Source organism: Lathamus discolor, chromosome 3 (assembly GCF_037157495.1).
Source record: "Lathamus discolor isolate bLatDis1 chromosome 3, bLatDis1.hap1, whole genome shotgun sequence".
Taxonomy (NCBI): domain Eukaryota; kingdom Metazoa; phylum Chordata; class Aves; order Psittaciformes; family Psittacidae; genus Lathamus; species Lathamus discolor.
Window position 1 is genome coordinate 138723739 of NC_088886.1, and position 24623 is coordinate 138748361.

General features: G+C 47.2%; 1 protein-coding gene across 3 annotated transcripts in view; it reads right to left on the bottom strand.

Annotated features, from left to right (window-relative positions):
* The window catches only part of SH3PXD2A (SH3 and PX domains 2A), a 263601-nt gene extending 239856 nt beyond the window's left edge, over positions 1–23745 (bottom strand). For all 3 annotated transcript variants that reach the window (XM_065672179.1, XM_065672180.1, XM_065672178.1), the window contains exon 1: positions 23590–23745. In XM_065672179.1, coding sequence (XP_065528251.1) covers positions 23590–23661 — 72 coding nt within the window. In that variant the 5' untranslated portion in view covers positions 23662–23745. The remainder of the gene's footprint in view (positions 1–23589) is intronic.
* Between the last annotated feature and the right edge of the window lie 878 nt (positions 23746–24623).

The window sequence follows — 24623 nt, forward strand, 5'->3', positions numbered from 1 at the left end:
TTTTTGTGAGGAACTTGTCATCTCCTCCCATCCAAAACAGAGGAGAAAATAGTATTGACCCTTTAAATTGTTCTGAGTACTAATGAGCCACATTATAGCACAGGTCTGAAGTTGACTCTTGCTTCTTGCTAAGTCCTATTCCGACTGTAAAATTAAACAGCTCATTTTAAAAGTGGTAAAATGAGTCCCACTTCAGAACACAGCTCCTGGGGGATAAAAAAAAGCTCGCAATTTCAGCAGGGCAATGCATGAGACCGTCTTTTAATTACCAACAGAAAGGCAGCTGGTTCAGTTCCTGCTATCTTAATAACTTTCTTCTCTTTGATGTCTTGATCACATCTTTTGAACAACACACTTGAAGCGTAACACTGCAGAGAACACTTATTTTCATAATGAAAGGGAAATATTTTGCTCCATCCATAATATTTAGTTATCTTGATAGGCTGCATTGATAGGGTTTCATATATTGTGTTTGCAAGCTAACACTGAGTTTAAGAGGCCTGCAGGGAAGTGCAAGACCTCTATCTAAATGATAAATATGTAGTCGGTGTACGTACTTAGAATCCTTTAAAGTGAAATAAAATGGTTTCTAGTAAGAAAGATAAAAGCACCCAAAACTTTCTTGCCCTAAAGGCATAAAAGTTAAGTTCACTTGTTTCCCCTTTTAGTTCTAAAAGTTAAAATTTCTAGGCCATATGAAGATGACGTTAAACCTTTGTACAGTGTGACAACGTATCTACTCTTGTATAACATACACAGTCAAACACCCTCTCTGCTTCCCACAGACACCAGAGATAACCAGCAATCTGGAGCAAGCACACAGTTCTGAAAGCTGGCAGGAACAGGGTGGGGGTTTGTAAGAGTCACAGCAACCTATAAGAAAATATAGGTGTATGCTCCTTTGCACTGCCCCACAGCAGCAGGAAAAGCTGGAGGATGCCCCAGCTACACGAACATGGCATCAAATTCTTCGAGAAGCAGCTGGCCACGGCTCCCTGCAGTCAGGAGCTCTTTCCTTGATAAATGGGCTCCATCCAAGATGGGCCATGGCCCAATTTATCTTAATGGTCTAAATCATAATTTGAAGGTCAATAAGAGTATCACCATTGGGCTGCACACCAGAGTAAAGCCCAGTGAACTGTGGAGGAGAGCTTACTAAAGGGATGTCCAGAGACACGAAAAATGCCTCCAAAATGTTTATGACCTGGGCAGAAAGTTCAGGGCTATGGCAAACACTCAGCCTTTGCTCTAATTCTCTGTGTACAGGCTGAGTCTTGACATTACAGGTTACATCCAGTCTATCTAAACAAAACCTAGCTGCGGAGGAGTGACTTCAGGATGCAGACTTTATTTTAACCACAACACCCATTTCCTCACTCTTTTCACTTTAAACCAGATGTTATTATATTTGCCTGTGTGACATTTACACTTAACAATGCAGACTCTGGTTGGATTTGCTGAAACAGGGAACAAAACCATGATTAAACTACTTCCTATATGCAAAAGCACTTTGAACATCGTGTGTGTCATGGAGACTGGCGAGTCGGAGGCGCAACCACTGCCCGGCTGAGGTCAGACACGCTTTGAGCTGCAGCAGAGCAGATGTAGGAGGCAGCTGGCAACCACTCACCATCGCCTGTCGCTAGCCCTTCCCTCCAGTGGTTACCATCACCTCACATATGCCAGAAGGACCAGGTGTGCTGTCGCCTGCAAATCCAGATGAGAAAAATCCCACTAGGAAGTGGGCTCTAGCAAATCCCTGCTGGTATGGGAGAAGGGAGGGTGCCAGCCATCGGATCTGCTGGAGGATGTGACCTCTGGCCAGGAGCAGCTGGAAGAGATGACACTTTACCCCTACACAGGATAGCATCCCTGAGCACAGCCCTGGGCTTCCACTGACTGAAAGGGAAGCTTCTCTTCCAAAAAAGGAAAGAATGTGGGACATTTTTTGCTCCCTGAATTGGCTAACCATGGTCTCAGAGAAGAGCCAAAGCAAAGAGGGCTCAAGGAGGAGGACCAAGGCTGCTTTCAGTGGCAGCTGCCCCTGGCTCAGCACCACTGTCACACTACACAGCAGGAGCCTGACTGGCTCTGAGACCCATCTGGTCCTCTGGCAGAAGCTGCCATAGAAAAAGGATATATACCATGCTCCTAGATATGCAGCAACAGCCTGGAGTCACTCATACCAGCAACACACGTGAAAGGACAGCAACACCTCCCTTCAAAAGCCCAACTGCTCTCAACAAATGACAAGTTTAATTGAGACTGAACTAGAACAACAAAATTAAGGGGTTAAGGTGCATCAGCAGCACCATGTCTGGAGGCAGGACCCTTGGACCAATCCTCCCCAGGGCACAGACATGTCTGAAACAAGCTGGGGAGGACTGGGACAAAGGAAACAGCTCACACACCGACGAAACTGCACAGAAGGTCCTTCACAGCCATTGCTTTGGTGCTGCAGGGCAAGGGGCCCTTGCTGGGTGCCTTACTGCCATACAGAGGGGCAGGACTGTCATGGCTTTCTATCCCACTTAAGGATGCTGCAGAGACAGACACAGACTAAGGGCAGCCCAAAAGCCAGCCCAGCTTCCTGCCCCAGTGACACTGGGCTCCCATGCTCTACTCATCCTTCCTCCAGTGAGCTACAAAGAGTGGAGAAAGGCTGGGACCAGCATTAAGACGTGCCAGACGAGCCAGTGGGAGAAAGGATAAAGCACCGCTCATCCTGTCCTCAGAAGAATGGGGAGAAGAAAAGGCCGCTACCCTCTGCAGTCTTCCTCACAGGGAGCAGAAGAGACACATACACCCTTCGGCCATAGTTCCATCCTCTAATTTAGCACTGCATGGAGCAGAATTGTATCCAGCCAGTGTCCAAGAATAAAAATAGACTGAGCTGTGCTGCTGGGACAGCCCCTTACGTTCCCAGAGCCAGCAAGGAGCATTGCTTTGCCTTGGTGCTGAACCCTGACAGCTGAGCTGCTGAGGCATCAGGATGTGCTGAAGGAGCCATCGCAGCTGCAAGGCCAGCTGAGAGCCCCGGAGAGACCGAGCCAGCGCGTTCTGCAAAGGTTTGTGGAACAGTTGCTCCAGAGACTTTAGTTTCTTGCCCCCTACACGTACATCTTTTCCCCATTGCTGTACAGCCCAGGTCACTTTTATCAGCATCAGTCTGTGCTACCTGGAGAATGCTAAAGATGCGGCTGAATCCTGAGTTAAAAGTTCATTTTTATCAGAATATGACATCTCCAGTGAGCTAACAATGTATTTTGCTAGGGAAGAGGAGTTTCAGGGCATCCTTTGGAGTTTTACTGTGTCTCTAAATAAGACTGAGACACTTGGTGTGTGGAAATTTGGCCAGTTTTCAACAACAGTGATGATAATAGTATTTATATCCTGTTCCTCCTCCTTCCAGCATGAAGGAAAGCTCTTACGGAGTACAGCAACAAACGCAGGATAATAACCCCACAGATTGTTGAAATACAAACACTCTCAAAATAAAACAAATTAGGAGCTGTAATTTGAGAGTGGGAGGCATCTCAAGTTGTGATAACAGACTCTTCTGCTGGCAAATCCATAGCACTCCATGGCAGCCAGAGTCATCATTAACATGTTTCTTGACAAGGATCAATTAAACCAGGGCAGAAATGAAAAGATCTTCCCCAAGGAAACCCAGTGGAGCAGCAGGGATTGCAAAAGAGACCTTTGATTCACCCTCAACTCACCAGACAAATCATTTCATGTTGAGCAAACACTAAACCACATTGAAGAGATGCAACCGAAAGCACCCAATTGCTGAAGCCATTTCAGACAGCTCACGACGTCATGTAACAGATTGATCAGATACACTACCAAAGGGCTATTATTTACCTTCTTATATGCATTAGTTAATACATGGTAACCTTGCATAAACCTTGACCTGCACTGCCAGCCCATTTGTCTCAGTTTCGCCGCAAAGAAAGCAAGTTTGCTGTACCATGTATCTGAGCCGACTGTGAGTGTGCAGGCAGTGAGCACCCCACTACTCAGGCACTGTTACTTATTAAGTCGCAGTAAATTGCCCATGAGATTTTAACTGAGATCAAAGGGAGACCGACTCCTGCCCCCGTAATTTTGGCAATCACATCTCTTTGCAAGATCAGTGCTGAGTGTGTGGAGTCAAAATCGCTATTACAGCTCACTGCTCAACCATGAGGAACCTCAGTTCCAATGCCCAGCAACCCCCCATGGACACGAGCAGGAATCCAGACACAGCAGAGTCAATCACTGAGACTCAATTGGTGGTTTTCCTTAACTGTGCACTCCTGCGAGAAAAGACTGCAGAGAGAACAGTTTTGCAATAAATGTTCTTAATCTTAACCACCTTCATGCAATTGTTACGTATATTAACCGCCTTTAGTACAATCTAGCAAGCCTAGTAAGTATGTTACAGCCAGAGTTACCCTGTTGAATGTTAGCTTCTCTTTCTTTAAAGTAAGTGACAGCTGCTGGCAACGTCCCCATCCCAACTCCTCCTGCTAATCCCCATCTGCCAAGGAGGTAAAACATGGCCTCGGGAAACGGGCCCAGTATGTCAGGCACTTTATCACTAATGTCGTCCGCCTCACCACTTTACACTTGGTTTCCATGCCTTCATGGGCACAGCATCTCTGGGCGGCTGGAGGGAGACAGGCATTGCCTACTTGCCCCAAATGCTTGTAATGGCATCTAATACAACATGGCCCATTTTACACTGAAAGGTCCCAGCTGTGCAACTGCCCAGGACATGTGTGTCCTTGTCTCCTGACTGGTCGGTTGGGAGTGCCAACCCCAGTCCCACAGGCTGGCAGCTAAAATGATGTGCTCTTCAGTGTGTTCAGGAATGACTGGAGAGTACTACGGATAATCCTTGTACTTGCCCCAGAACATGTTCAGGCAGTTAGAGCAGGGCTGGAAAAGCAGGGCCACATCTGATACTGGCTAAGACTAGCAGAAGAGATGTTGCGGGTAGGCAGCTTAAAACTCCCAGGAACAGTTTCCAACACACAGGTATTCACCACCTCCTGAGAAAACAGTCTCAGACAGGTCCCCCAAAACCCTAAGCAAACCCCGAATCCATTATCTCAGGGCCACTCTCGCCTAAGTTCATCACTGATGTGCTCAGTGACAACAGGCAAGTTGTACCAGGTTCCTCCCGTCTTACATGCCCCCTGCCCAAGACAGGTCTGTATCATTCTCCTAGCAGGACTGCACAGAGGTTTCACCAGCTGTGTATGAGGTTTTCATGAGTCTCAGAGCAGCAGTTAGCTGGAAGCATAAAGCATCACTGTGTTCTCAGTAGCCGTCAGCTCTGGCTCTTCCCCACCACGTGTCTTTTAGCCTTTCTACACATGAACCCTCTACAGAAGCTTTAGAGAGGACCTGCCACTGAACAACCATTGCTATCTGCACGCAAATGTCTCACTCCATCCAGAAAGATGGCTTGCAACCTTCTGGTTTTACCTCTAGCAAATCACATTAAAGACTTTAATAGTTTCCCTCCTGATCCCCCTTCACTGCTACCTATTGTTGGTACTTTCACAGTAAGTACATACTCCAAGGTGCTTCTGTAGTTTCATTGATGCTTGTGGAAAAGTGCAAATATACTGAATTTTAACAAGTGGCCTCTGCACGTTTTTCACCCCCTGAACAGTGAATTCAAGCCTAAGAAAAGCAAACCTACTGCCAGTTGTTACTTTTACCAGTGCTTCTGGAACAAGCCACAAATCTCAGTGTGAAAACTACTGCTTTAAAGCATAAGGCACTGTGCTTCCCTCTTGGGTCTCCCAAAGAAATCAGCCTCTAAGACAGCTAAACATCTGAAGGGCAAATGAGTCTTAGACTGCTTTGATGAAGTAAGCTGCAGCCATCCCACAGCCTTCTGAGTTCACTGATAACAAATCAGCCCTACAATAGGTGTAAAAACTGGCACTGAGGACAGTGAACAATCTCCACGACAGATCCTGAGAATGCTCCCCAGCAGAGAAGGATGGAGAGGCACCAGCCAGGAGGAGGGCTGGCCGAACACCCAGGGTCAAGGATGGCTTTGGACGAGGAACTCAGTGCTTTGGAGCAGAGTCACTCCCAGCTTTGTAAAGGGACAACTCCAAGTGACGCTGATTTTAATGGCAGCAGATCTATAATCACACAACTTGGACTCATGGGGATTGAAATCCCAGGGGTTGTGATGGCCTCTTCCTTACCCCAAAGGCAAATGCCAAGAACATTAAAAAAGAGCAGATATGGAAGCTGAAAAGAGGATGTTTGTCTGAAATTTCCCAGCATCAGTTTCGTATCATCAGCATCACAAACCAATCTACAAAGAAGCTTGCTGATAATCACCCTAGCTATCTCCACCGATACACGCACGTATGATGTGGCACGTCATTTCTGTGTCTGCCAACACTACAGGCTCCAAATGTGACCCTGGCTCTCTTCCCCAGGCACTGAGAAACTCTTGTTTTGTTTGGCTCCCCCCTTGTCCTCCCTTCACAAAGCCAGCACGCTTCCACAGCATCAATCTGGAATTATTTACTGTTGTTGAAGCTCAAACAGAAACCTCTCCTCTCAACCAAGCAGAACAAGCAGAGGTTGTCCAAATGAGAGGGCTTCACCCAAGTGCTTTCAATCCTGCCAAGCATCAATCTGGGCAAATTGCTGCCCACTAAAACGATGCCTTCGTCTCTCCCACTCCATTCCCAAGACCTGCTGAAAAGTAGTTCATCTGTGCCTTCAGAACATTAAATACACACCATCTGCTTAAAATTACCCTCATTAAAGCTAACGTGGGAACATAATCAGCCACATTTTCTCTTCTCTACTTTTACAAGTGGAGTGTCACTTGCAAGGCTTTGGGACTAGCTCTGAAACTCCCTGAAGGGAAGTAAATGAAACCATGAAAGAACCACAAGTTATTCTCCATCAAGCACTCTCTTTCATGCTCACACAGCTCAGGGACAGGCCAGACCCAGGAGCTTGTCTCTTCCAAATGGTACCTGACTACACCTGGCACATCATCTCATTGAGGTCAAACTTGTTCCCAGGTGGCTGCATCTGGCCCCTGCCAACATGGGCAAGGCTGTACCCAGCAGCGCAAATTAACCCACTACATGCTTGAAGTTACCCAGACTGAACTGTTGTCAGTTCCTGGGCATACTTGTATGCAGTATGCAATGACTGAAAAAAGTGTGGTGTGGGGAGACCTGCTTGCTATGCACCTTGGAGAGTGGCCTCTTCCACACAAGGAGGCTAAAGCAGCTCAGCAGAATGAAGGCTGAGAAGGGACACAATCACTCTCCCCAAAATGGTGGAGAGAAGTGGGACAGAAGGTCAAGCCAAACTGCGAGTGGAGATGTTCTATATAGAATTCTATGATTCTATGTGTTTATGCAAAAGGACAATGCTGGTGTGAGAACAAACAGAATGCTTGTGAATAAAATTAGTCTACACTGGAAGCCACTAACCATCAGAGGTTCTAAGCTTCCCACCAAGCCAACCCAACCACTCTGAAGGTTCATAGGTAGGAATGCAATATGCGTACACACCTAAGTCTGTCCCAGGTCTGTGTTCTACAGTCTCCTGATGCACTCGCAGTACTTTCAGCCATAAAAGAAAAGCTTGTTTCCACGAGCCCAAATTATTCCCTAATGTTGCGACAGCTCCCAGAAGGCACTTCTGCCAGAGATATACTGCTGCAAACAGGATGCTCCACCTGTCTGCTCTGCCTGCCTTGCAGAGGTGCTGATGCCCAGGGTTGGGGGACCCATTGTTGAAAGGTATTACGTAAGTGCAAAGTCTGAATATGGATTAATCACAGAATACATCATATCTTTATAAACTGCCATTTGGCCTAAGGCTGGGAAGAAGAAAACGATGTGCCAAGGGCCTGATGTGCAACACTAGCCCCTAAATCATAAAATCATAGAATGGTTTGGGTTGGGAAGGACCTTAAAATCATCTAGTTCCAAGCCCTCTGCCATGGGCAGGGACACATGTGGGAAAGCATCAGAAGACTCAGACTAGCCCAGAAAGTTTTATCATAGCTCCTCACCCTGTTGTTAATGAGGCTAGATGGTCAGTGCTTAATAGTAACACAGAGAGCACAGTGTGCTTAGTCTTTAGCAATCGGTAGATGACAGACTTCCTGACCCAACCACATATCTTGACAGCTGTGTTTAACAGCAGTCAGTCTTGTCCCTAGAAATTTGTCAGTTTTTTTTCTGAACCATTTTTACCTTCAGCTTTCCCATCACTTTTCAGCAAGGTGAAACAGCTTAATCGCACAGTGGAGAAAACACATTTTATTCTACCTCGTACCCAAGAATGTCGTGATTCCTGCACCATTGCCAAGAGGCTGAGCCTGTTCCTTTCCATCATCTATCTGTGCATGGATCAGAAGAATTCAGGATCTGCATTCAAATGAGCATCTCTCTCCTCTTTCTTCTGCTTCTAGACTTTAGACTAGACTACTTTAGTCTGATTTAGGATATCACTTCAGATAGGTCTCAGTATGAGACGGATTGGGTTGTTGCCAGCCCCAGAAAGACCAACTAGAGCTGGGGATGAGAGGCCTGTTTGTTTTAAGCAGATTAGCTCTAAACCACTGAGTAACTTTATAAATCTTCAGTTTCATATCCTTCAAGGAGACAGATGGAAGTAAGCCTAGAAGCAAAACAAGGAACAACAGTTACAAGAATGTTCTAAGTGGCTTTAAATCATCTGTGGTGAGTGTTGTTTCTGAAAGCTAAGGAAGTTCATTTATAATGTTAGCAATTTGACAACCAGTCTTTAATATGAACTCAGCTATTGGGTTTTGAAACAAACAGGAGCTATAGAGGGTGGGGTATTGCCCCTGCTATGAGTTGCCTATTATATCATCAATGAGAAGCAAGGCTGGGCTGCAAATCCCTTCACCTTGTTTTGCCTTGTCTGAACTCATGAATCCAAGAGCTTGTCTTGGCTAAAGTCACCAGAAGATGAAACTTTACAAACCAAAGCATCTTTGCTAAACAGGTACAGCTCCATCTAAGACAAATAGGTTGGAAAGCGCTAGCCACAACTGCTAGACCCTACACCTTTCCCATACAGCATCCACAGGCTTTTGATGGACACAGAGATCAGAACACAGGCAACAGTAGGAAGAAAATGCCTGGGAACTCGAATAAAGCCCCAAAGTGAGTGGACATTTGCTGACAACAGCACTGTAAAGTTGGCTTCAGTGCTTGGCTCCTGGCAAAACAATGACATAATGCTGTGTTTACTAGCAGGGAAATCTGAGGGTTGGAAATGGGTCTGTAAAAAAACCACTAACACGTACTTTTTGACAAGCCAACAGATTAACATCTATTGTCACTGGGGCAAGGCCAAACTCGCCTGGAAAAGGTCCAGGAGTTTGATGTCACTGAGATGCTCGCAAGGACGTCAGCTAAAGAGCTTTCCCATGTCATCTCAGCATTTACTGCTGTGTTACTGCCTAAAGCAAGCTCTTTGCCATCACCACCATCTGTTTAACCCTTCCTGTCACAATATACAGTGAAGACAACACGTTGGCCTTTCAGAAATAGGTGTTTGACCTAGATCTGCTATAGCTCAGGTTAACCTGATGCAGAAGACTGATCGGGGCCAGTTAAGACAGGGTGCTGGCAGATAAAACACACATTTGATCAGGCTTGGCCTGTCAGTCCTGTGCTAGTACTAACCGAAGTCTCTACCTTTCTACAAACAGAAACAGAGGGTATCATTTCTGTGTTTGAATCCTTAGGATGTTTTCAAGTCTCCTGTGACCTAAATCATGTAGCCAGTTGCACCCTCACCCTGGTCTGAATTCAAGTCTTTATCATAACCCAGCCAATACTTCTCACATAGAGCAAGACAATGGCAAACAAGTTTTAGCTCCTCGCGAACAAGATCCCAAAGCAAGGACAAGCGGACTCCCATAAATGTCAGTGCCTGGTAGAGAACACTTTCACTCTACTAATCACATGAGCTAGAGACCTGATGGCTTAGCATCTCTATATGATAACATGGTAGGCAGAGCCCCACAAAGCCCTCAGCACACAGGGAAAGCTTTGTGACACCACTCCTCAGGCGCAAAAGCTGAAGTAAGCATATTAGGGCTGTACTCCCAGTCCTTCTACAGAACCCCAAAAGCCAGAGAAAGGCTCTGCTGATTGCCCAGAGGATGCTCTCCAGTCCAGCCTTACTACATTTGGAAGATCACCTAGAATTCCAGAATTACGACAATGGGAAATAACCCCATGCTGTGGGTAAGATTAGAGCTTGTCAGAAGGGAGAAAACCAAAATAAAAGAAAGAAGAGAGAAGAAAGGAGTATTCACAGGATCTGGCCACGACTGTGGCATCAGCTCCAATGGAACCTAAAGATCCTTTACAAACCTCTGCTTTTCATCCTATTTCTTTGACTGTGCCCTCTTCTTGCCCAAATGCAGAGCAGCACAGAAGTTAAAACAGAAGCAAAACACATGCATGCACACACAAAGCCTCACATCAAAACCCCAGCTCCTATCAAATACCTGCATGCTCCCCCAGCTCAAGAATAGAGGAATTCTGTACAACAGTAATCCCAATGCTCCTTTGGCCAACACCACAGCACACAGATACGCAGCATTACTGACAGCTGAAAGGACCAGCTGAAATCCCAAAACTGCCATAACCATGCTGAGAAGCAATGCCTTGCTCCCATTCCCAGGCTGTGCATCCTCAGGTCCTGCTCACTTGGGTCTGAGCCTCAGTTCTTCCAAGAAAGAGACTCCCTCCAAGACAGCAGTGCCTGTTGCACACCAGTACATGCTGCAACTCTCAGTGCCACTAGCACTATACGAAAAGATGTCAAGAGGGCAGAGAGAGGTCTAAAGACAGATTGATGGACTCTCCTGCCCAGATCATGTCTACTGCAATATCCAAGGGTAGTTACCCATGACATATTCACTTAACATCTTAGACCATCCATTCACTTAACATCTTAGACCTCATAGCAGCCTTCCAATATCTGAAGGGGGCCTATAAGGATGCTGGGGAGGGACTCTTCATTAGGGACTGTAGTGACAGGACAAGGGGTAACGGGTTAAAACTTAAACGTGCATAGTTCAGGTTAGATATAAGGAGGAAGTTCTTTACTGTGAGGGTGGTGAGGCACTGGAATGGGTTGCCCAGGGAAGCTGTGAATGCTCCATCCCTGGCAGTGTTCAAGGCCAGGTAGGACAGAGCCTTGGGTGCCATGGTTTAGTGTGAGGTGTCCCTGCCCCTGGCAGGGGGGTTGGAACTGGATGATCTTAAGGTCCTTTCCAACCCTAACTATTCTATGAGTCGAACATATTTTTAGTTTAAACTGAGCTATTTATACTTATCTTTACAAATCAGGGATGTCTGTATTAAAGGATTAAATGCAAGCTACAGCTGCCCAGCTCAAAAACAGGTGGAAAGCTGCTTCCCAAACCCAGTCCAGATTTCTGACAGACACTGTTACAAAGACAGCAGCAAAAGATGAAACAGAAAATCTGTTCTTGAGCAATAACAGGCAGAAGACTCCTCCGTACGCCTCAAGTGAGAGTATTTCAGAAGCTGGCTACCGCACTGGATTCCCTTTGAGTACAATATCATCTGTTGTCTTTACAAAATGCCCTCTGCTGAAGCATTAAAGGAAAACTTCTGCGGATTCAGGGAAAGGAAGGAACTTGTTAAGGATGTCCAGGGCTTGTAAAATGCAGAGGATACAAGATTGCTACCCCTTGGTACATGGAAAACCAGTATAGATGTTCCTCTTGAATGTGTCACCTTTTATTCTTCTCTACTTCCGCCAGCAGCTCTGATCTTTTGTTATGAACAGAAAATGAGCAGCTCTTGTGTTAGTAAAAAGAGATATTACCACCAGTGCTGGTTCAAGGATTATGGCAGCTTTGCCTAATACATAAAACACACACACACACACACACAACTCCCCTCCTACTCCTGCTTTTCCTCTGCCCTGTCCCAGAAGCCAGCTCCAAAGCCTGTTTTAATCCCACTTAGGAAAACACTGAACTCCAGTCCTTCTTCCTGTGACATGTTTGGGAGATGGGAGGAGGGAGATGCACTTAAACCTGCTCTTCGTGGCTTTCTTCCAGGAAAATACTTCACATATCCTTGTTTGTTTGTTTTTAAATTCTAAGTGATTTTAATGCTGGAGAAAGTCGCTGGAGTGACAGCCCTGGGAAACTGCAGGCCTCCCACTTACGCACTAGCGGGGGCTGTGCCAGCTGCCCTGCTTCTGCTGAAGACCCAGAGCTCAGCGGCCTCTTGGGGCATCTACCCATGAACAACCCTCAGCTCAGGCTGCTTGAGATGAGGCAGGTGTCAGTTTGCCACATTTTCAAGCAAAGGACATAAACCGAGCTCAGAGATAGTGCAGCAAAGCACCCGCAGGGCAGGGAATGGAAAGACATTTAAAACTGACTCTCGGTATTTCGCTTGGAGCTGCAGGGGTCCAGTCTGGGCTTGCCATCTGCCGGACAGCGGAAAATCAGGAATAACCTTCTACCCATAGTGTATGGGTTGATTTGTAAATAACAATAAAACAGTCTGAACCAAGAGGTAGGAAAACCTCATTGAATGGGAGCCGTTAAAAAAATCTCATCATCACAGTTAGGAAAATGGTAATTCAGATGCTCCTGTTGCATCACCCCCCAAGGATACAAGAACGCCTGGCAAGAATATTTCACCTCTGCTGGTGAGCTTTCCTGACAGGGAATACAGAGATACCAGAGAGAGATCAGACAGCAGCAGCTAGCAGCCTACTGCTGAGGGGCTTGCTCCCTTACTCAATGCTTCACCTCAAACAGCTCCACAGGTGCTGGGACTCCAAGATGGGAAGGAATGCCCTAGAGGAACAGGCTCACAGCCAGCAAGCATGGCTGGCATCCTAAATGTACGTTTCCTCAGAGGGGAATGTAGCTTTTATGTCATCCCATTCATTACCATGTAGTACTGGTATTAGTAACTATTAGGTAAGCAACAGTCTGACTCCCATTTCCAGATAACACAATGACCTTGCCATTAGGCAAGTGCTGGTCCCAGGGGTGGACCTGCTGGTAGAGGAACATGGCCAAAACGTGGAGGTTTCAAAGCAGTCAGCCCTTAGGTAACACAAGCATCTTTACACTTTATAAAAGGTGAGTAAATCCTGTTGGCTTTGTCAACCCTGAAAGGTTAAACAAGCGACCCAAAGCCACACCACCAGTAGAGGACACACAAACTCTTCTAACATGCCACACTATGTCTTGTGTGTAATGCACTGGACATTAGATCATAGAATCATAGAATCATAGAATCATAGAATGGTTAGGGTTGGAAAGGACCTCAAGATCATCTAGTTCCAACCCCCTGCCATGGACAGGGACACCTCTCACTAAACCATCCAACACAAGGCTTCATCCAACCTGGCCTTGAACACTGCCAGGGATGGAGCATTCACAACCTCCCTGGGCAACCCATTCCAGTGCCTCACCACCCTAACAGGAAAGAATTTCCTCCTTATATCCAATCTAAACTTCCCCTGTTTAAGTTTGAACACGTTACCCCTTGTCCTGTCACTACAGTCCCTGACAAAGAGTCCCTCCCCAGCATCCCTATAGGCCCCCTTCAGATACTGGAAGGCTGCTATGAGGTCTCCACGCAGCCTTTTCTTCTCCAGGCTGAACAGCCCCAACTTCCTCAGCCTGTCTTCATACGGGAGGTGCTCCAGTCCCCTGATCATCCTCGTGGCCCTCCTCTGGACTTGTTCCAGCAGTTCCATGTCCCTTTTATGTTGAGGACACCAGAACTGCACACAGTGCTCCAGGTGAGGTCTCACAAGAGCAGAGTAGAGGGGCAGGATCACCTCCTTCGACCTGCTGGTCACGCTCCTTTTGATTTCTGGATGATTTATGAACTGTATGCATTAAAGTTTGCATTTACAAGCATATCCTGGACAGTGGAGAATCAGGCTTCCAGTATCTCAGGGGCAGCTATGGAAGACTTCTGTAAAGTAGACAGCATGAGGCACTGGAATGGGCTGCCCAGTGAGGTTGTGAATGCTCCATCCCTGGTGGTGTTCAAGGCCAGGTTAGACGAAGCCTTGGGTGGCATGGTTTGGTGTGGGGTGTCCCTGCCCATGGAGGGGGGTTGGAACTAGATGATCTTGAGGTCCTTTCCAACCCTAACTATTCTATGATACTATTCTATGATTCTATTCTATGGTAGTGTGAAACTCTTGTTTACACAGCTATGGTTAGGAGAGTTTTGGTATGTTTCTCCCTGTGAACATAGATAAGGATGTTTTCCAGGCAAAGTTTGCATCAAACCTACAAAACCATGCTGCTGACTGTTGAGAGTACAGGAGCCTGGTGCACCACTGTGTTTAGCCAGTGTGGTTATAGGAAAAACAGAACATAGCCTACTGGTCAGAAAGACAGTGCTGGCAACATATGTAAGTCATATGTGTTTGAAACATGGGTTTCAAGCACAGTATGTATGAGATCACACACACATATTTATGGACGCTTACATTCTACAAACCTTTTATTTCACCCAAGAGTCTACCATACCAAAAAAAAGAAGCTGAATTATAATGAATGTTATCACATAGCAGTATATTGTGAAGCTATGGTACATCCAGATCCTGTGCAGAGTAGTCAGTCACTATTAAGACCAATTAAGAATACACTGCAGCGTACTAGTGCAGTATGTGAAGTTCTGTTGAAAACACAGATTTGGGGATGTGTATTCTGCCCATGAAAGTAGAATGCTCCCAGTGTAAGGATTTAGTTACTTACGTACACGTTGAGCTCCTCTTATAAAAACTGCAATAAGAAGTAGCTTTGCTGAAATCAATAGCTCAACACAATCAAGAAGAGAATCTCTATAATTGTCACAAAGGTCATCCCAAGCACAAGAGCACCAGTGAACACCAGCACTTTCAAGAACTTACAGGTGCTACAAAAAATAAAACTTCTCTCTGCTCTACCTTCACCCCAGTGCAATTTAAAAAGTGTTATGAGATCATCCTTTTTCGCAATGATGCCTAAATGACCACCAGGCAGTAGTTTGGGTTATGTTGAGACAATTACCTGCACAGCTAGTTGATATTGTCTCACTGTCCCCCCCGCGCCTCTATGCATGCGCCATGGCTTGTCTTCACAGCTCAGTGCAGAGACCATCTTCCAAGTCTGTTTGCACATATTTTAGTCCAAAAGCATCCTTGCTTTGTAATAAAGGCTCTTATGCATTCAAAGAGACACCCATGTTTATAAACACATGCAATGAGTATACCATATTACTGACACATAATGAATTCGCATTTGAAATGTTTGAAAGACTGACTAGATTATTCTTATATATTCACCTAGAAGGTGGTTCAAAGAACGAGTAAGCTTAAGTGGGAAGAATCTAACTAGGTTGCAAGATGTTCCACTTTAAAGTCTTTCCATGTGAAGAAATCCACCTGGTTTCCTTTTGCTTTCCCCCCTCTCCAAGTGTGATGATGTCCCTGCCTAAAAGAGAATAACAAAGAGATGATGCAGAACATGGTTTTGCTTTTAAAGTAAAGAAAAAGGGAGATGCACTATATTAAAACCCATAGTAATTACAAGCTTCTCAGTAAAACTTTCAATAAAGCTTCTGTCTAGAGGTGTGAGACAAGGCCCAGGGAGGTTTTTTTTCCGTTGACTTGACTGTATTTGGTTTTGACACTACCTGATTAAGCAGCAGACACCACCAGCTTCAAACAGAACGCTACTGTGCGGCTCGCTGCCTTCTTCATGTAATATTTACACAGCACGCTCCAGGCGAGGTGGTGTCAGGTCTTGCTACAAGAAAGCATTCAGCTTCACAATGCCATAGGGCTGACGCACGAAGCTGTCAGCCCGCTCTAATGATCCTGCTCTTCTCTGTGGTTACTGGGGACCAGCTCCCTTTGTGTGAGCAGGCACAGATTAAGAGGATACGGCATGAAAAAGGAAGATCAAAAAAAAGAGAAAATCATCTCGCATTAGAAAGCCCAGCTGTTTCCTCCCAAATGACTAAATTAGAGAGCTTGTACGTCACCTCCTGCCTCAGGTAGGGTCACACTGAATCCCTCTTCCTGTTTAATCCATATATAATGGGAAATGGGGTTTGAGGAAGACAATGACAGAATGCAAGAGTAGTATTTTTCAGGCTGTGTACGCTTATCAGATAAATTGCAAGACCGCTTTAGAAGCCAAAGCAAAGAATAGAAAATGCTGCCACGCGCTTCATGAGTGGCCTCGGGCCAACCACTTAATCTCTCTCTTTGCCTCATCTCCCCAGTGGGAGTACTGGTATATTCCCTTCCTCACAAGGACAGGAGGAGGGCAATACCTTTGAGCTGCCCATCTCTCTAAGGGCTGCTCTGGGAGGCAGGAAGTCTGGGCTCCATTTCCTATTCCATCACTTGCTTCCTTAGGATGTCTGTTCATTTCTCTCCAGTCACCCTTTTTGGGAAAAGGGTGTGATTTGATCTCTCCATTCCTCTTCCTTTTAACTCAGGCTGGTGTAATTGTGACTACAATCCATCAAGCTGTGTTGTACTAGTGGGCCCTACCACCCACCACCCTACTCAGGGCTCTTACGAAGCCAGAGGTCACCCACAGCATGCAGCGGCTGAAAGCATTTATGATGTCTCTTAGGACATCATCTCCCTGGTAACTAAGTCCCGGTGAAAGTCAATAGCAGCATCTTCATCACTTTTAAAATAGAACTTGGAGGCTTTTGGAGCTGTTGCCCCCAGCTCACGGGCCTGCTAAAAGCTTTTCTTTGAGCTTTCTTTTGGCTGCCCTCCCGGCACACTGCAGACTCAACCCCAGAAGAGCCAGTAGGCAGCCTGCCGGGATGTAGTCTCCTGCGTTCTTTCATTCTGCCCTGACTACAACAAATCAGGACAACTTGCTTTTCTCTATTGGTGTTTAATTTATTCCTAAGGCTGGGGACAGCCATTTACTTTGCAAACTGTTGAGTTTAGATACTACCGACTCTTGGCTCAATGTACCCAACCCACAACTCTGTTGGAAGAAAGAACTGAGAGTGCTTCTTAATCTGCTGGGCTGCCCTGCTGCCTGCTGAAGAAGCCTTGAGTTAGAGAGCAGTAAGATCCAGGCGGTGCATTATGAAAAGTAGGTAGATGCCTAAAGTGTCTGATCTACTTTGCAAACCTGCTCTGAACGAGCTCAAAGGACTGTCTCTCTTGGGCACTTCTGAAAGATAAGGGAACATGTGAAAAACCTCCAAGAGAGAGAATCAGGTAAAGGTATGGCACTGAAAGGCTAAGTGCACACTGAGAAAAGGAAGAAAGCGAATGTCTCAAGGCAGTGAACAGAAAAAACATGGATGTTATTTTGGCCTCAGAAAAGAATGGTGCCCTTAAAGTAAAAAAAAAAAACCCAACAGGGCACGGAAACTAAAACCTCTGCTGTTAGGAGAGAATTTCACTTCAAGAAGCAACATTTCCATCAAGAGCTGGTTACAGTGATAAGGAAGGGATAAGTCCTCTGAGTACGAGTGGGTGCAGCAGCTTTGCACTGGCAAGGTCTGATCTATACCTCCTGCTGTCCCTGCTCCTCTGGCCATCTGGGAGAAGGGAAAAGGGCTGAACCAATCTGCACAGAATTGTCTATGCACAGCTTCCAGGGATTTCAGAAATATGGACTTCTCCTGACATGTTTCATCAGACATTAAAAACAATGAAAATTTGGTAGTCTGCAAAAGCATAAGATTTGCATCTAGAACAGGCAGAGGAGTGAAAATTAACCTTAAAGACATCCATCTACCGCAGCAGGATGGTGGTCTACATACAGAGAAAGCCACTGCAAGGGAGAGGGAATGTTTTACCCAAATATGCTGCCTCCTGAGCTCTCCTCTGCTCTGCACACAGAGAATCACAGCCACCTTTGACCTAACCCTTACCAATGTATGGAAGTTCAGTTTTGAGGAACGATGAAATCACAGAGCAGCCTGCTCATTTTCTGGCTCTTTCCCAGCACCCCAGGCAAAGATAATAGTAGAAAAAATAATAATTAACAATGCAGACTGGTGAGCCAAGCTGGATCATGGCCCCTGGAAGGAAAGCCACACAGGGTGTCTTGATGGGGGAAAAGGGAGAACAGAAAATGGTTCATAAGACCTAAATAGGTACTCCATCTGCCCATCTAACACTGCCTTCTGATCCACATCAGGTCCCTTACTGAGCTCTACCCACAGGCCACAAGCCATGTGAGCTTCAAGTATGTCACATCCTGTCCACTCTGGAAGAGATCTGGCTCACGGGCTCCAGCTCTGCCAACTGAAAGGGTCAAACAAACCCAGGCTAAGCCATCCTTACCCATGAGCTCCTGGTACTGCTAGCACAAGTGGCATATGGAGCTCCTCAACTCAGACCTTCTGGCAGGGCCACGCTGGACAACCCATTTGATGATCCAAGCAGGGGGAACCCAGCTCCTTCTCCCATGGTAGCAACGAGGGACCAACATAGGAACAAAGATCCTTGTCACTAAATCCATGACATGTCCAGACCCTCCTTGTCAGTGATGGCTTTTTTATAACCAGCAGTTTGCAGCAAATAGAAACAAAGCCGTGAGGATGCCTGGTAACATCGGAGTCACGCTTGAGCCTAAGCAGTAAGCAGGAGCAGGTAAGACACAAGGAACAGAGCTTGGCCCTAGCAGTATAAGGTTTTTGTTCAAAGCATGATGATGTTCTTCAACAGGTCACTTATGACAAGCACACTCAGGTGCTCTGGGGAGCAGTGCTAAGACCCAACACAGGACTCATTTCCTTACAGTTCAGTGATGTCAGTGCCCCAAGGAGCTTAGCAACCATATTCATGCAGCAGAGAGAGTCCGACAAGAGCAACCTTGAGACATTCAGAGATGGCATTAGGACACAATTACCCAGGGAAGGAACTGGAACAGCATGCAGGCATCTCAGACTTTATGATATTAAGGGTCTTTTCCAACCTAAACGATTCTGTGATCTCAGATGACTAAAATCAGCAATGCACTCACTCCAACTGGAAAGAGATAGGGCAGCCAGTTGTAAAACAACAGTGTTTTACCTTCCCTCCATGCTATACAAAGCTGAAAACCACACAAAGCCTAACTGCAACAGGGGTAGAGAAGTGCTGGAAGAGGAAATCTGTACCAATGTATCCTTGGGATAACATAAGCACACTTAGAGACCTCAGAAACTACCTCAAGCATATAAACGCCTAGGGGGATAATGCTCATCAGTAACTGCTCAGTCCTCTGCGCAAAAGCAAGTGGTCAGGGAAGAGGGTGGGGGATCTCATTCATTTGGTTTCCAACAAACTTCTGCCATCAGCCAAACCCTGCAAAGCTGTGAACAGGTGAAGGTGCTAACCTCCTCTCACCTCCCTGAGCGCAGGATCAAGCACATCTGGTAGGCAGAGGCTCCCTGCAGGGCTTCTAAAAGAGTTAGGCATTTGGGTAAAGGGTAAGATATCTGCCTAAAGATAAGCTGGCAACAGAGAGGAGAAGGGAGGATGTCTTGTTTTAGCTCCTTGATGGATGGTTAAGGGAGGCAAGCATCAACAGTGGGGCTTTTTAAATAGAGAATGCATTTCTAGTTTGGGATCATTTCATATCTAAACCAGACAATCGCAATTTCAGACTAAAAGCCAGTGAAGCCACCCCATAAACAGATGAAACTTCAACAACCCAGAGAAGAGACTTATAAACTTAGCAGGGGCCGGAAAAGGGATTTGGATTTTGTTACCAGCTTTTTCTCTTCAGAATGATTAACTGACACCTTCAACCATTAACTGCAACATCCTAATCCACCCAGCTTCACCACAGCATTGCTCAGCCAGTGTATGACCCCTGTTGCATCAAGGGTCTTTCCAACAAACCCAGACTTCACCTTCCTGACATTGTTCTTGTTAAAAGAAAAAGGAAGGGGGGAAAGCAAGGAGATTTAACATTTTTTAAGTATTATCAAACATCAATCAATTTTTAAAAGACCGTCAGTGTGAAGAAAGAATGGGAAATTAATTTGGAAAGTCAAAAGCTGTAAGAGCACCAGGAGCTTATATTACTGATATCCCATATAAGAGGCATGTGGTTATGGATCCAACCTTCTGTTCATCCTTTCACACGCTGCCATCCAGGGTGCCCAGCCAACTGGGGGGCCTTGTGCTGTCCAGTTGCTGACAGCGATGCAGAGGGAGGCAGTGCAGATTCCTTCCCTAGTAGTGATTTCCAAGGGGAATGGGGAAGAGAGCTGGCTGGGCTCCTATCAAATAGAGCTGGATCCAAGATTTTAATCTCGTCCCATGTGCAAAGCACTACAAATCTTCCAGTGAGGCATTAATCTCTTTAGAAGTTTCACACACCAGGATCATGGCAGAGGACATGCAAAGCCATCTTCTTCTACTTTCCCGAGTCGAAGCCACATAAGCTATGCTGAGATCATGAAAGACATCTGCTCCAGGGAATGATTCCTGGCATCTAGGCCAAGCAATGCAGGGGCTCATGTGCTGGCTCGCATTTAGCTCTCTCCACATGCCCACAATACCTAAGACTTGCCCTCATCTCTCCAGGCTCCACTACTGCCTTGAAAGATTACAACTAAAAAGAAAGGGAGTTACATTAAAATGCCTGCAATACCTATGTCACCATCCACCAGAGAAGAACATCACCAATCGGATGCCAAGGCATGTGCTACATGGCCTTGAGGCATGGCATGAGGGGGCTTACGGATGTTGAAGGTAGAAAGGCTTTCTGGTATTACAGAGCCACATAAGGCAGAGCGCACTAGGCTTTACACTCTCCCAAACTATCCGCTAGCGATGGAGAGAATTAAATCCCAAGTCATGTTTATCTTCATTTCAGAAGGAAATAGTTGTTTCATGTTTGTCCTGGGTTGAGCAGCAGCAGTCATTTTTCTCCTTCTTAGGAGCTAGTACAGTGTTGTGTTTTGATCTTTTGGCCTTGGAACAGTGGTGATAACGCCGATGTTTTCAGTTGCCGCTCGAATGTTTGGTGTGGCCAAGGACTTTCTGAGCCCCATGCTCTGCCAGGGAGGAGGGGAGGCTGGGAGGGAGCAGAGACAGGACACCTGACCCAAACTGACCAAAGAGGTATTCCATACCACAGCACGTCATGCCCAGGATGTAACTTGGAGGGACCCGGAAGGGGTAGAGGGACTGCAGGGTTGGAGGAGGTATCGGTCGGTGCTTGGCTGGGGGGAGTGGGGTGAGTTATTGGTCAGCTGGTGTTGAGGTGTTGTATTCTTTCCTCTTGTTATTTCCTTTAGCATTATTATTATTGGTGGTAGCAGTAGTGATCTATGTTATACCTTAGTTACTAAACTGTTCTTATCTCAACCCGTGGGAGTTGCATTCTTTTTGATTCTCCTCTCCGTCCCTCCAGAAGCAGGGGGAGGGCAAGAAGGGGGGGGAGTGAGTGGACGAGGTTTGTGGTTGGGTTTAAACCACGACAATGTTAAAGAAGAGCACAGAACCAAACTAACAACGATCCACGGATCAGACCCAGGGAATTAAATTCTTCGACAGCACAAGTCCACCCTCTGTGAGTTACTCCACCATAGTCAGATGAAAGGCAAAGGCTGCAGCACACTGCAAACTGCAACCTAGGAAACAAAAAGTGTCCAAGACTTTTGGACCTGTGGGCTAATTCACTCATCTGAAAGAAAGAGATTCACAAGGACATGGATGACTATTATTTTTAACTGAATTACTCCAGTGCTTATTTGTGAACCAAGACCCAAATACTGTACAGTCAGAGATGGAGCGGGGAAAAGGCAGCCACAACACTAATCACCAATCTGTGATATTTTTGGCTAAGAACTGGACACACAGGGACATGGAACTGTTGTGCAGAAGACAGTATTAGAAAAGGTATATGGAGCGAAGGGTGAAGAGGAAGAAGTAGATTTTCCGCTAGAAATGTTAAAGAGAGCTTCTTAGAACAATTCAGGCTACTGTTATTAAACTGCAACGACAGTCATCATCAAGAAAATACAGAGATGTTTCTGCACGCAAGCACAAAAAATATTTCCTTTCAAAACTGTAAATACAAGGTTTAAATCCTATGTTTTCCGTTTTTTTTCCAACAAATAAGAAATCAACAATGTCAATTTCTTTTGGTGATAAGGAAGGTATCGCTACCAGCTCTTTTGTGTATCTTTGTGCTTGGCAGATATATCTCCCTGATGCTGAACTGCAGCCACCTTTCAGGTGAGAGAACAGCCTGGGGTGGTGTCAGCCACAATTCACATCAGCAGCTTGCAAAGGCTAAAGCAGCCTGGAAGCAGTGAATGAGCAATAAATATCCTGAACACACAGGTCCAGCTGGCAGCCTGAGAGGACACAAGACCTAAAACTTCCACTCCTCTGAACCGGGCACAAGATGCTTAATTCTAAGGGAGATGAAAGCTGCAGCTTTACATCTACAAAGCAGCATCTCTCAGCAACATAGTGCCCTCTAGCCTTGAACCGGGTTACGGTGTAAGCTCTAGAGGAAAAAGCCCAGCGATACGAAGTACTAATGCAAAGCTTTATGTCCAGTCTTCAGCCTTATCTTTCAAGCAGGCTCCGAAGAAACCTGGCAGACTCGCAATGCCAGGGAACACAGGACACTCAGAGTGATTTCGCACCAGCCACAGTACCCCGTCAGGCGCTACCTTACCAAAGCTAGATGATTTACTGTCCCTAAACACAAAACCCAGCCTTCCACGTATTAAAATGCAAACTGCATTTTGAGCAAAGAGTTAAAGGATTCGGTGTAACTAAAACCCAGAAACGAAACATTCCCTCTCTGCTTATGCAGACAGGCAAAAGCTACTCCACCGTATGCTGCAAACTCCTGCAGGCAAAGACACTTCTACATGACACCCTGCAATACTGGAGCCTGGGAAGGTTGTTAAAAATCCTCTTACTGCCATTGGCAGTAAGGTGTGAGAGGAGCAAGGCAAAACAGAGATGAAAGAGATCCCAAAAGCTGAGTCTGACTAGATAACCATGCAAACCGAGCCCCCTCAAAATCTGCCTTAATGTAACTTATGGGAGAAAACTAGGGAAGAAGCATTCAGCACCTCCGGCTCACTGACCCCACAAGCTGCAGAGGCTTGCTCCGCTCCCCACTCTGCCGTGCCACGGTCAGGACGGAGGCAAACCGCGGGGCCGAGAGACCTGTCCCATCCTGCGCTGGGTCCTGCCGAGCAAGGAGGGAAGATCCCCCTTCAGAAGGGAGGGGAACTTCAAAATGAGAACACCATAAAAAGCCAACCGCCGAACGGGATGAAGAGGGACAAGGAAGAAGGGCTGCATTTCTATGGCAGCCCGGAGCCCCGCGGCTGCCTCACCCACGGGGGCAAACGGGCTGCTGGGCTACAGCCGAGGCGGGTGCCTCGCCAAGGTCCGGTCGGGGACGGCCCCGCGCTCCGGGCACCGCTCCGCGCCCGTCCCCATCCCGACCCTGCCCGCCTCCCGCACACGTGCGCCGCGCCCCGCAGCAGAACGGGGGCTCGGCCGGGCCCCAGCGCCACTCACGTAGTGCTTCGAGGGGTTCCTCCGCTTCTCCACGTCCACCACGTTGGCGTCCAGCACGCTGTAGGACAGCATCTTCGCGCACCCCGCGGCGCGGCTCCGCCGCTCCCCGCCGCAGCTGGCAGCACCCTCCGCCGCGCTGCCCGCCGCGGCGATGCCGGCCGGCGCGCCGGGCGGGCCGGAGGGAGGCAGGCAGGGAGGATGCCCCGGTGCCGGCTCCGCCCCGCGCCGCGGCCCCCCCCTCTCTCGGCGGCGGCTCCGCTCCCTCCGGCTGCGCGGCCAGGGCGGCGGGAGGGCAGGGCCCGGCAGCAGGGCCCGCCCCCGGGACAGCCCGCGAGGGGAGCGGGAGCCACCGCGCCCGTGTGCGGGGGGCGCGGGCTGCCCTCCGGTGGCGGCGGAGCAGGCTCCGCGCCCTGCTGAGACCCCCGGCACGGCCCCGGGCACAGCACAGGGGCCTCCGGAGGCCTCCATCGCCGCAGTGTCCAGGACACCCGGCCCGAGGGGATGGACAAGGTCAGAAAGAGAGCGGAGCCGGGGGTGCAGCGCGCCAGGCTGCAGCTGGCAGCTCAAGGCTGGCCACTGCCTGGGGAGATCCACACTGCCCTGGCCATGGGGCCGCAGCAGGAACAAAGCTGCAGGAAGGTCACACAGACTCATGCCAGCGATACCATTCATGAGTGATAACCCGTTCCCCAGTCACACTTCCAGAAGAGTTTGCCCTAGAAAGTTCAGTTTTGTTGTGCTGGGTTTTTCCCCAATAATGCATCATTGCTTTTGATATGGTTATTTGGAAGTTACATCAGAAGCGAAAACTTACATGGGATCTTCCAGCCTTCAGCTTGTTTCAAGACATTCATTAGCTATTCATCAAATTAACTGACATTGCTAAGATCTCTCATGCCTCTGAAGCTCTTCAGCAGCAGCCCATGCAGAGTTTCCACTAAGCTTCCAGAGTGCTGCTGACAGCTCTGGCCCTGCTAGTGTAGGAGCGCAGAAAGGTCCCAGCTCCCGGCAAGAAAAGCCCCATATTTACTGTG